At 41.2% G+C, this 12,880-nt stretch overlaps 1 protein-coding gene across 15 annotated transcripts in view; it reads left to right on the top strand.

Moving 5' to 3' along the window:
• The window catches only part of LTBP1 (latent transforming growth factor beta binding protein 1), a 353,132-nt gene extending 341,072 nt beyond the window's left edge, over positions 1-12,060 (top strand). For all 15 annotated transcript variants that reach the window (XM_019741724.3, XM_019741760.3, XM_074331884.2 and 12 more), the window contains 3 exons: positions 5,538-5,660; positions 9,176-9,325; positions 10,566-12,060. In XM_019741724.3, coding sequence (XP_019597283.3) covers positions 5,538-5,660; positions 9,176-9,325; positions 10,566-10,747 — 455 coding nt within the window. In that variant the 3' untranslated portion in view covers positions 10,748-12,060. The remainder of the gene's footprint in view (positions 1-5,537; positions 5,661-9,175; positions 9,326-10,565) is intronic.
• The last annotated feature ends 820 nt before the right edge of the window (positions 12,061-12,880 follow it).

Genomic DNA, 12,880 nt, shown 5'->3' with positions numbered 1-12,880 from the left:
ATGCTCACCTCCAAGGTGAAGCCTTCCCAGTTCTTCCTGGCTGACTCTAGTCATTACCTCTTCTGTGGCCCCAACAAGCTAGTGCACGTGTTACTGTGTACTGTCATGATAGCCGTTTTTCCTTCCAAACCCCGCCCTGCCTGCAGGATTCTCAGCCTCTGGTTAAATGAGTGAATGAGTCGGTGACTGAATGTAACAATGACTTGCCTTTAATGTCACTATGGCACAATACCATAATCCTGTTCAACAGACGAGGCTCGAAAAAAAAATCTGTCTAGTCCAAGGAACTACTGTGTTTCCCCGAAAATAAGACCTAGCCAGACTATCAGCTCGAATGCATCTTTTGGAGCAAAAATTAATATAAGACCTGGTCTTATGATATCATGCTAGATAAGACCCGGTCTTATATTATAGTAAAATAAGACCGGGTCTTATATTAATTTTTGCTCCAAAAGACGCATTAGAGCTGATGGTCCAGCTAGGTCTTATTTTCGGGGAAACCCAGTACCCAAATGGATGTCCAGTTCTATAGGGTATATGTACCGGTAACCCTGCCAGTGGAATCCTTTCTTTCACATTCCTTTCTTTATCTGTACTGGATGGAATGCTCTGTAAATGGTCAGCATTTTTCTAATTTCATAGATTTTGCTAATTTCAGTCCACAAAAAAATGCCTATTATACTGCTGGCTCAGCATGCACTGGGGTAAATAGTCGTTCCATTCTCCCTGTCTTCTCTCTCCATTTCCTGGTTTTGTGTGCGTATGTTTTCCAAGCACCATCATCCATTAATAACACATATGGGAACCTGTAAGAAAAACGCCTTTCTGGTCTAGAAATTTGAACAAAATAAGACCCACTTATTAATGCATAAGAATTGGTCCTTGTTTCTCCTACATTGGAAAATGGTGCAATTCAACCTTTAGAGCACTCAGTTTTTAGCCCTGATGTGTAGAGAACGAAATGCAGCCTCTTCGTTATTTCTAAAAGCAGCTGAATTTAATCTGCCTCCGGCAGAACTAAAACTTCACCTCCCAGTTTCCCCACATGCCAGAGTGGCATGGTGACATGTGACTGTCCAGACCAGCCCTGCAGATGTGTCTGTCATCAGGAATGGAGGTTTCCTGCCAGGATACAGTAATGTGCTTCCCATTGCTGCTGACAGCAGGGGCCCCAGACCCACTGGCTCCAGGGGGTAATTTTTAAACTTTTTTTTTTCAATTTAAAATTAAAATCAAAGCCCCATCTGTTACATGAATCTGCCATGCCAGGGAAATGAGTGTGATCAATGGCCTGGATCTTGTTTAGACCACTTAGTGACGGAGTCCCACACCCTCCCATGTGTGTCTTTCATAGCTTTGATCAAGAGCTTAGCATTTGTGCTTGGGGAGGTAGGGATTGCAGTGGGGGCAGGGGCTTTGAGGTGTGAATATTTCCATTTCCTATTCATTTCACATTCGTATTTGGCTAGATCCTGGATGGAACCATTGTATGATGTCTCAGAAATGGTATTTGCCTCCCAAGTACAAGCCCTGCTAAGCCAAGCTCCTTCGTACCAAACCCCAGGCAACTAGGTGCTTAATCATTATTGACGTGCATAAATAAAGGGTGTTTTGAAGTAGGAAAAAGACTCTGGGGACAGAATATATATGTTCATCTCCACATGTTGAGCAAGATGAAGTGACAGCCAAGAGATTCTTATGGCTCTCACGGGACGTTGTGCAAATAGTTCAGGGATCTACTATTGCGGGCTCCGTTCCCTCACCCAACCGTAATTCAGTGTCTCCAAGCTGTACTATAGCCATGACCCAGCCCTAGGGATAACCAAGACCAAACCTCCTCCAAGCCAGAATGAGTTCTGGTTGTGGCTTGGGGTTTGCTCAGAGGCCCAACATGCTGGAAATGTGTATGTGCCCAGATCCTAAAGAGGACACCTTGCTTAAGACCCATTAGAAAATGCTATTCTAGTTGCTCCCCTGAAAAATGGTAAGAAACCTACTCTCAACTTAACATATTTCTAATCAGTGCAGGCATATATAGTACGAAGACTTGTTGAACATTAGTTTTTCCCAGATACTTTGAGTTCTGTGGATCTATCATTGAAGTGTGCTGTTGCTCAGACTTAATCACCGCTCAACCAATTAATTGTATTTGCCAAGGCCGTCAATAAGTTTAAGCCTTATGTCTGAGATGAAAACTTTGTTCTCTGTTTCCTGAGTTAGAGTTTTTCTCCATGTATTAGAAAATTCCAGATTATCTTGCAGCAATATGTAAAGGCATCTGGAGACTGTGCTTTCATTGCTCTTAATTTACTGCATGGTCCTTTGCCCATTGACAACCACCTCTAAGTTTGGCTAACACTAAAATTTATATCAATCATTCTGATACTGTCTTTGAAAATCCTCATTTATTTCCAGATGTGCAGTAGGGACTTCGTGATTTGACCTATGAGAAAAATAATATAACCTCCATTTTCTTGGTGCTTCAAAATTTATGAACAGTACCATAACATTATCTCGTTTTTTATACGCCAGTAACACAGAGGTAGGCACACAGGAATTATTCCCATGTAACAGATGTGGAAACTGAGGCTTGCCCAGAATTGCTAAGCTGGAAAGGAAGTGGTGCAATCAGGACTGGAGCCCCACCTTCTGCTTCTAAAGCCCACGTTATTTCTGTTACTCCATCCTCACTTCACCCTTGACCCTGGCCAAGAATGAGAGCAGATGTGCACGACAGGCGAGGCAGCATGGATGGATTGGGATAGCCCCATCTGTGCTCCCAGAAAGAAAATAACTCAAAATGCATGTACTGGTGATGATGGAACCACAGCACATCTTCAAATACAAAAGAGAGTACATTTAATGCAGAAATGATGTTTTGATAACTGCCCAAAGCTGTCTTAAACTTTGGAATGTTAATGTGTTAGAGAAAGTAAAACAGCAAAGGACAGTAAGTTCTAGAATCACAAGAGAAGAAATGCATGGCTGGGGAAGAGAGGAGGGGAAGGAAGATAGGGCAAGGCCCAGAGGTCCCACCCCCGTTCCTGTCCTCTGCCTCCCTTTACCAGCCCATGTCAAGTCAGAAGCCTTCCTTAGGAGCATTAGGTGGTCCCCAAACCCAGCCTGCAGTTTGCTTTCTTGATGCCTTTGGGTAAGCTCTTTTGAAAATCAATCCAACATATCTTTTCCTGTAAATTCTACTCAACTATTTAATTTCAGGTCAAATGGCACCTTTTCCAGGAAGCTACTTGTAAGGATTTTACAAGAAAAGAGAAATCTGTTCCTCCTCTCACATTCAGACCCTTCCCTTTTGCAATACTAGATGGTGAGAGCTTGGAGGGCGGAGACCAACTCATTCCTTGGTGGAGGAGGCATGGTCTAGGGGAAGGGCATAGGCTGGAAGGTCACACAGCCCTGGGATGGCCCTGACTTGCAGTCAACAGCCCCAGGACCTCAAGGCTCGGTGAGACCACATGTGGGAGAGGAGCATGCTGAGTCATCTCTGGATTGAGTTTTGCAAAATAAGAACAAGAGTTCTTACTTTTTAAAAAAAGAATTTATTTTTAATATCTACTCTTGATCACAACTGTTGCTTGGATGTGAAATATTGAACAAGTCTCCCTTTCAGACGTACAACAAATACATATAAAAAGGCATGAGAGAAAATGACCTCAGCTCTTGAAACTTGTAAACATTTCAGCGATCTTGCCCTCGCAGGGAAATCCTTAATTCTTCTTTCTCAAACTTGAAGCAGAAGTGACAGCCATGTGTGTTCTCTTTGTTTGAAGTTGGTTTTTCTTTTCTTTTTTTCAGTCAAGGATCTTTTTCCAGGTTCAGCTATTTCCTTAATGAAATTAATATTTCTCATGAAATGGTTTCATGCCAAAGGTTGGGTTGTCTGGGGTGAGTTGTTCCTGGAGTGCTTCTGCGTGAGGAGAATTTTAGGAAGGGGCAACCATAATTCTACTCTAGCCAGTGGTGCATGGTCTTTTCTGGCCTTACACTTTCTTTGCGCAATACTAGGGGAGAGAGGGGTGTGTGTGTGTGTGTGTGTGTGTGTGTGTGTGTACACGCACTCAATGTTTGCACACACACACACACCTTTAACTACTTTAAGTAAGAGGATGAAAGACATCTTTTGAGCCTTCACACTGGTACCTTAGTGCTTTTCCTTAGTTTTGTATGTTAGAAGGAAACAAAAGAGAGAGCAACTCTTCCCCATCTGTGGTCCAGACAAGTGGCTGTTGTCTTGTGTGACTGCCCTGAGAGTGCCCCTCCAGTCCTGGGGCCACTGACCTGCACGTCACAGCTCTGGCAGAGCTGTTGAAATCCAAGGCGCCCCAGAATTTCCACCATCCGCTAGATAAATCCTTGGGCAACGTATTTCTATAAAACGTGCATTCAGAACATGAAACCATCCTTTCTAAAGCTTTCGTTTATAGACCTTCTAAATAACTCTGCTTCTACATACAGACGGGAGCCTGGGACCATGAAATACATGGAAAGCTCAGTCATCCCAGACAAACGGAGATCCAAGATCCCATGTGGGTCCTGTGAGGACTAAAAGAGAGTTTAGAAGTCAGGAAACCATGGGGGTGACCCAGCTTGGAAGGGGAATGTGGCCTCAGAAAGTGGAAACTGTAGATGAATGTATCAGGGAGCAGAAGAGGTAAAGACAAGAATTGCCAAGGACCTGCGATAGTTGTAGGAGAGGCAGAGTGTTACGTGTGCAAGCTGGAGCTTCACACTGCGTTCAGATCTGATGCTGTCACATACCAGCTATCACTTAACCACTCTGTGCTTCTGTCCCCTCCTCTGTAAGATGGACATGCTAATAGTACCTGTTCATACAATAGTGTGAGTGCTTTAGTGAATGAATGTGTGTTGAGTGCTTATAACAGTACCTGGCGCAGAGCAAGCATTATCGACTGTTAGCTGTTATTGTTACTGCTACCAGTACTGCACAGTGATGATGATCAGGCTATCACCTCCTTCATCATTACTAGAATACTCTTCAGAAAGACCAGCTCTTGAGTGCAGAGTTACAATACCACAGTAGCTACTAAATTCAAATGGTACCTCATAGCATCCTGGGTTAGTGGTTGTCTCTATTTCAGATCACCAGAGATACATAGTTTCCCTCACTAGTGAGTGAAAAAGCACCTGTCTGTAAGAATGAGTACTTTATACCTTGAAAATGTTTTGATAACATCCAATGGGTTCAGCTGAAGCTGTCCTTCCAACAGCACTCTCAGGTGGCTCATTTTTTTCAGTTCCTTACTCTCCTGGGATGTGTTCTACCAACAGTTCAGCGACTGTTTCTGGTTTTCAGTTTCGAATTTTATGTTCTAAAGCATTGTGTAGACGTATTGAGCTCCATGAAGAATCCTGCGACACCTTCCAGGACGAGTGGTGTGTGGGGTAGGGCACGCGGTGGACAGCCCTGGCAGATTTCTGTTGCCCGGAGCTGGGGGTCAGTGCTCTAGGTGTGAGCAAACGTTGATGGTGTGTCACAGTCCTCACTGTTTCCTTCTCAGATGACTATGCCCAGCTGTGTAACATCCCCATCGCAGGAAGCCGGCGGCCATATGGACGGGATGCCTTGGTTGACTTCAGTGAACAGTATGCTCCAGAAGCTGACCCCTACTTCATTCAGGACCGTAAGCAAAATGCCTCAGTCACTATGAAACTAAATTGTGGTTAAAGATTAGTCAGTGGTTCTCAAAACGTCACCCCTGGGAACTTGTTAGAAATGCAGATTTTCAGGCTGCACTCGAGACCTGCTGAATCAGAGACTCTGGGGTAAGACCCAACAGTCTGTTTTACCAGCCCTTGGGGTGATCCTGAGATGTCTCAAGTTTGAGAACCCTGAGATCAGATTATTTGTCTCACGGGCAGAGATGCTGTTATGTTCACTGTCTTTAAAGTAAATTATTGTTAGCATTTCCATAACAAAAATCATCTTTTTACCCACTGAGTAAATGGGTTTGAGGTCCAGGGTTTTCTTGAAGGCCTAGTTAGAATTGTAGTCTTCTTTTGTACATGGAAATGAACAAAGGTTAACTATACCGAGTTGATCTTTGCAAGTATTTTAGAGTAGAAAGTAAAAAAAAAAAAAAAAAAAAAATTGCTCTGTCAGAAATTAATTTTTAGAATCCACTCATGAGGGTCTTTATTAAGTAAGAAATTATGTGTGGCAGTTTTTCCTGGATTTGCAAGCAGAGTTTTCTTGTGGGAGGTGGAGTGTGCATGTCAGAAAGTAAATGTGTGACGCTATACAACTAAGCAGCCTAGATGAGGAAGCCACACAAGCTAAATGTTTCTATGGAGGAAACCAGAGCTTTTAAATATAGACTGACTATTTGAAGTCTGAAAAACAGGACCATGCAGAATGCAATAGTCGTAGATTCTAGGTTGTGTTACTTTAAGAACGGGAATAGGGAAACACAGATTCCAGCTGCCTCATCCACGTTACTTATGCAGAGGCCCCCTTCACAGCGTGAAGTCCTCTGCTCCAGGTTTTCAAGACAGGGAATCCTTCTTGACCAGGGAGTCAAGGTTAGGACTTCGAAGATGCTGCTGAATTACAAAATACAATGAAGTGTTTTGCTTCCTTTGGGCCCTGACACCTGTGCACTGACACACTAGCCATGACCTAGTCCCTGAGGAGCAATGCAAGCTTTGTGGTTGCATTTGGATCTACTTCAATTCTGAGTAAAGGAATTTTATCTTCCTTCCCTATTCCTTTACCCTTTTCTTTCCCCTCTCCCTCCCGTACTTTCTTCTTCCCTCCCTTTCTTCCTTTTGTTTTTTGGAGGGTGCAGTATATTACTCATCCAACAGATTTAAGAGTGCTTTAAAATTTACATGAAAACAGCATTCTGTTCATTCAGCTGGGTTGATTGACACACACACTATGTGACCCCCCAACCCCAGGTCTAGAACATGCCAGCATCCAGAGGCCCTGCTGTTCTTGCCCAGTCCCCCACCCATGCACAACTTCATGAAATGTGCCTAAATATACTGACAGCTATAAGACAGTGCACTTATGATTTCTACACTTCTCTGTGTATGTGTTGTAAATCAACAAACATTTACCTGAAAAAAAGGAGACAAAGGAAAAGAAAGGAAGAAATATTAAGGTTAAAAGAAATCCGAAATACCAGGTTAAGTCTATATACCTCTCTGACACTGTCCCATATGTAGCTTATGTGTGCAGCCTCTATCGCAGTATAGTTTAGATTCCAGGAATTTTAATGTTTAAATGTTCTGGCTTATGTATCTTTTTTATTTTTTTTTTAATGCTGACATTGCCTTAAAACTCTTTTTTAAAATTCACTACAAATGTTAAGAAAAACATGTTGGTGTCACATCCACTTCTTAATTAGCAACATAGGAAGTTGAAATGCAGTTCCAAGACCTCCAAGTTTGACTCTAATGGCCTTTAAATTTCAGACAAGTTCCGAGCAATAGCTCCTCCTTCCCCGCCAGGAGCTAGAGCTTCTAGCCCCGCTAAAGAAAACGATCGTATTGGGTGACAGAAACATAGATGGGAGGCTAAGTTTTCTTACCACCTTTATGATTCACCATCTCTTGCTTTCTGGTGGGTTAAGAATGCTGAGCTGATAGCTGGTGGTACCTTCAGTTAGGGAAGTATTTAAAAAACTGCAATTTCCTAGAGCAGAGATCAACTTTTTCTTATAAAGGACCAGATGGCAAATTTTTTAGACATGGCAGCCATACTATGTCTGTTGCAGCTACCCGATTCTACTATGGTCTCATGAAAACAGCCACAGACCATGCATCAGCGAATGGGTGTGACTGTCTAATAGAATTTTTATTTACAAAAATGAGGCAGCAGGCCAGATTTGGAGCAGGGGCTGCCCAGTGCTGACCCATTTTAGAGTCCTGTATATTTCGGAGAGTCTACGTGATGTCTGTATAGGAATTTCAAATTTAGTTTCATGTTTTAATTTCTATAATAAAAAATAATTTTACTAGTCACAAAGTCAAAATGATTTTGCTGTGATAACTGGAATTTGAAAATATTTTCATAGATTAAGACTTTATTTTCTTAAGTCAGTATTTCTCAAACTGGCTGTGGGGATCTGCTGACATATTCTTGATGACCTTTAATATTTTGTCTCCTTTAAAAGTTTTTAAAACGGCCTGTTGTGAATGTATTACTAAAATTTTTAAATCCCTGAGGTAGACTTGACAGCCCTGAGTAAGAGATGATATTTTGCTGCCCCCTGCAGTTCCACTGGAGAATTACTTCAAAGGCCAGAGAGCGTTCTAGCCACATTTTGATTTTTTTCCCCCCCCAAGCTAATACGTGGTGAGATTCAGAAAGAAGGTGGGGAAGGGATGCGAGGCCACATCAACAGTGTGTTTGAGTCACCATGGCTTTATATTTACAAGTTTCTTCTCTCAAAAGAAAGCTAAACACTCCCAATGCTGGGTTAAATTGTTTTTATATTACTAAACTCTAGCTCTGAATTAGCTTAAAGATATCTAAACTATACAAAGAGCCAAACAAGAGCTTCTTTGTTTCTATACAAAAAGACTTTTGGTTTTCTAAACACAAGTATGATGTACTTTTCTCATTTATCAGGATGTTTTGAGTCCCTTTTACTGCCTTTATCCTTTGATCCCCCAAGAGCCCTTTTGTCAGGCTCATTCCAAAGCCAGAGCAAACAAACAGACTTGCCAGAGTGAGGCCAGAGTTCTTTCCACTCTCCTGGGAACTCCAAGGGGAATAGCTCTGCCTTAGACTCTCCTGGGTCTTCTGAGCAAATGTCTCCTGAACTCAGATAAATTCCATTGTTGGTTCCATCCTGAAAGATGTTCTGACATTTGGAACTTTAGATAAAAAACTTTTAATAATGAAAGGCAAAAACAAAAAAAACATATTTGCTTTATCATTTTAAGTGACTTTAATCTAGAACATCAGAATTCAAGCTATGGGACTAATCTGTACAACACATATAAAGTTTTAACATGTAATGCCTAATATTGTGTTGCAGATATATTCAGTATTAAATTTTGATGTTAACTTGAAGAGGTCTGAAATGTGTCCATCTGATGAACCATAAGCTTAATAATGATACAAGTGTATAAAATGGTGTTTAGAGGGTGAAATTTTCTAACTTGGCTTCTGCCCTTTCCTTTCCAGGTTTTTTAAATAGCTTTGAGGAGTTGCATGCTGAGGAATGTGGCATCCTTAACGGGTGTGAAAATGGCCGCTGTGTGAGGGTGCAGGAAGGTTACACCTGCGACTGCTTTGATGGGTATCACTTGGATATGGCCAAGATGACCTGTGTTGGTAAGAATGATGTGTGTCGTATGGGAAATAAGTCTTTCCCTGAGATGCCCTGTGTTCAGATCTCATATAATCGAGTCCATTTAAGACAGTTTTGCAGAGTTTCAGTTTGACAAGATGAAGACATTTCTAAAGATGGATGGTGGTGATGGTTGTACTACAAGGTAACGGTACTTAATGTCACTGGATTATCCACTTAAACGTGGTTAAGTTGGTCACATTTATGTTCCGTATACTGTACCACAAGTTTTAAAAAAAAAAAATAGAGTTGATATCTCATTTAAGAATTCACGTAATGGTACATAGAGAGGAAAGGCCAGAATGTTCCAGGGAATTACTTTGACTCTTAAATTTAGTTTTTTGACTACGCAACGAGCAATGTTTTCTCTGAATACCTGACACAAGCATAAGGGAATATAGATGTCTGAAAAAAATACAGCTTCCATGGTAATCATTTCAGAAAAATTTCCTCCTAAAACTCTCTCTCGTTGCCTTTCCTCTCGTTTTTAAAAGAACACTAGCCGAACATTTATCCTTCTCCGTGTGAGCAGGTAATGATCCTCCAGGTTGGCTTCCAGGGCTTGTTGGCCTCAATGCGAGAAGGCCCGTAACTTAAAGTGGGGTGTTTTTTTTTTCTATTTTTTGTGGCCCGTCTCCCTTCTGGAGCAGTCCCTTTCCCTACTGCAGTTTTGTTAGTCTCAATCTGTGGTAGGTCTGGAAAATAGGTAACCTGGGTTATTACAGGTGTTTGAAGTGCATACGAGCCTTTCTTTCCTGTGGAAAGAAACCTGAGAGGGTCACTTAAAGCTTAAGAGGGGCTGCTCAGAGGGCTCTCTGCTCACTGGTTTGGTTCTTAACTGTATGGCTCTTGACAAATCTAACTGTTCTCCTATACCTGTGGAAAAGAAAGTAGAAGTAGGATAGTTAGTTCTTCCAGCTTCCTTGAGATTTGACTATAAAATGTCAGGGCAGCCAATTTTTCCTATTGTATGAAAGACTAGGGAAAGAAATTCTAGAACCTCCCTGATAATCTACCTTTGTAAGATCTAGAAAGTCTTACTTATCTTGCATGTGACTGAAACCGACATTAATGGGAAAGACTATACAGTTTCCTGGGGGGAGAGCTGAGAAGAGCCAGGTTGTGTTCAGGCCGAATGCCATGATGCCTCAGGTAAGGTGGGGGTTCCCTTTCCTCACAGACTGTATCACAGGTTGTTTACCTGCATGGTTTGGCTTATTGCAGATGTAAATGAATGTGATGAGTTGAACAACCGGATGTCTCTTTGCAAGAATGCCAAGTGCATCAACACGGAAGGCTCCTACAAGTGTGTGTGTCTGCCAGGCTACGTACCTTCTGACAAGCCGAACTACTGCACCCCGTTGAATACTGCCTTGAATTTAGAAAAAGACAGTGACCTGGAGTAAAAGAGAATCCACATCACCTAAGCCCATATCCTCTGCACTGTGTAAAGGAAAAGAGAGAAATGTATTATACGTGAGACATTGCACCTAACACAGAATGTCGGACATAACGGAAACATCACAGAGTCGCATATCCTCGGAAGAGAACAAAAGGATTCAGCGTGAGCCTGACTGGTGTGACAGACCAAATGGACATCTCTCTGAAAAACCAGTATATATAGTCTGTTCATATGTAAAATTCAGTGGAAAAGAGGCAGAACAGTGCTGTTATTTTTAAACTATTGCTTGATTAAATTTGGCATTTAAATAGTGGTGGAAATATTTTATATAATTTTCATTTTTTGGTTGTGCAGTTCCTTGGCTACTGTTTTTCTTCAGATTTTTTTTTTTTTAAATCTCAAGTGCACAAGTCTTTGATAAAATATTGTTAAACTGTATTGTAAGTATTGTTACACAGGGTTATGCTATTCCTGGTCTGGAACATTGTTAAAATCCAACTTGTCTGTCCTGTGGAGCAGGCAGTGATTTTGCTTCAAAACTTTTACACACATTTGGAGAAAAGTACTTTATATTTACAGTGTATTGTCTGATTGTAATGTCCATTCTTAGCCAAGCTGCTAGTAGGTGTCAGTTGAATCCCTTTCCTATGTTGAAATGGAAGAACTAGTGAAATTACATTAGTATTCATAATGTATAAAGTAAGCCGAGCAAAATAATTGGAAAACTTGATGGTCCCAGTATATTTACATTGTATGTTAAAATTAGCTCACCTTTTTTTTAGAAAAAAAATTTTCTACCTGATTTCCAAACCGTATATGGCTCTTTATCTCTCTGAACCACAGAGTTGAGCCATGTTTGATGTGCCTTTAAGTCTGTAACGTCATTCCATGCCACTCTTCTCTTTTTTATCCTCCACCCCACATTGCTCCTAAAACTCCACTAGCACTTCCCCATGGTTGGGTCTTTGTTGACGTATCTACCTAGACTGCTACTTTTCTCCCCACTTCCCCCCACCCGTTTGCTCACCAGACTCATCCCTTTTCATCCTTCAAGTATGTTGTCACTTTAGGAAAGCCTTCCCACTGTAGGTAGGTTTGACATTTTCCTTGATACTGGACTTTTCCATTATAGCACTTGTAATAGTTATTAATGTCTGTCTGCCCATTAGAACGCATGTTTCATGAGAACTGTGTCTAATTCATTTTTGTATTCAGCCCCACTTTCATTCCCACCCCATCCCCATTTATTACAATCCTGTGTACATGGTAGGTACTCAATAAACATTTGGTGAATAAAAAAATTCTACCTGACAGTAATTGTCAATGAGTACATGTGTATAAGTTGTATCTCCCGCCACCTTTATTTTTACAGTGGTTCTCTGTTGATGTAGAGTTTTTTGCTGGCTAGTGATTAAATTTGTTAGATACTGTAAAAGACTGAATTGTGTCCCCTCAAAATTCATATGTTGAAGACCTAATCCCACACTGACCCAGAAGGTGACTATGTTTGGAGAGACGGTCATTAAAGAGGTAATTAAGGTTAAATGAGGTCATTGGGAGTGGGCCCTAATCCAATATGATCCGTGTCCTTATAAGAAGAGATTAGGACATAGACACACAGAGGAAAGACCGTGTGAAGACACAAGAAGAAGACGGCCATCTACAAGCCAAGGACAGAGGCCTCAGAAGAAATCAACCCTGCCAGTACCTTGATCTCAAACTTCTAGCCTCCAGAACTGTAAGAAAATAAATTTTGTTGTTTAAGTCACCCAATCTGCAATACTTTGTTATGGCAGCCCTAGCAAACTTAACATAGGTACATATCTCAGGAAGAAGGAATAGTAACTTTCAAAATTCCACATTCACAAGCATGCACTTGCTTTATAACTTAAACTGAATTTCAGAGTCCATTTTTTACTTCATAAAACATCTGAGTTAAAAACAAAAACAAAAAACTATGGGCATACCCAGCAGAAAATCTCCCAATTTAACATTTTCCCGAAAGATAGGCTTTTGGTTTTTAATACCTGCAGTAGGCAGAATAATGGCCCATCAAAGATGTCCATGCCCTATGAATATGTTACCATATATGGCAAGTGGGAGTTAAGGTTACAGATGGAATGAAGGTTGCTAATGA

This window comes from Rhinolophus sinicus, chromosome 2 (genome assembly GCF_057876585.1).
Source record: "Rhinolophus sinicus isolate RSI-liver-muscle chromosome 2, RSI-T2T, whole genome shotgun sequence".
In the NCBI taxonomy this organism is placed as follows: Eukaryota; Metazoa; Chordata; class Mammalia; order Chiroptera; family Rhinolophidae; genus Rhinolophus; species Rhinolophus sinicus.
Note: the sequence above shows the minus strand (reverse complement) of the source record. Positions and strands in the feature narration are given on the sequence as shown.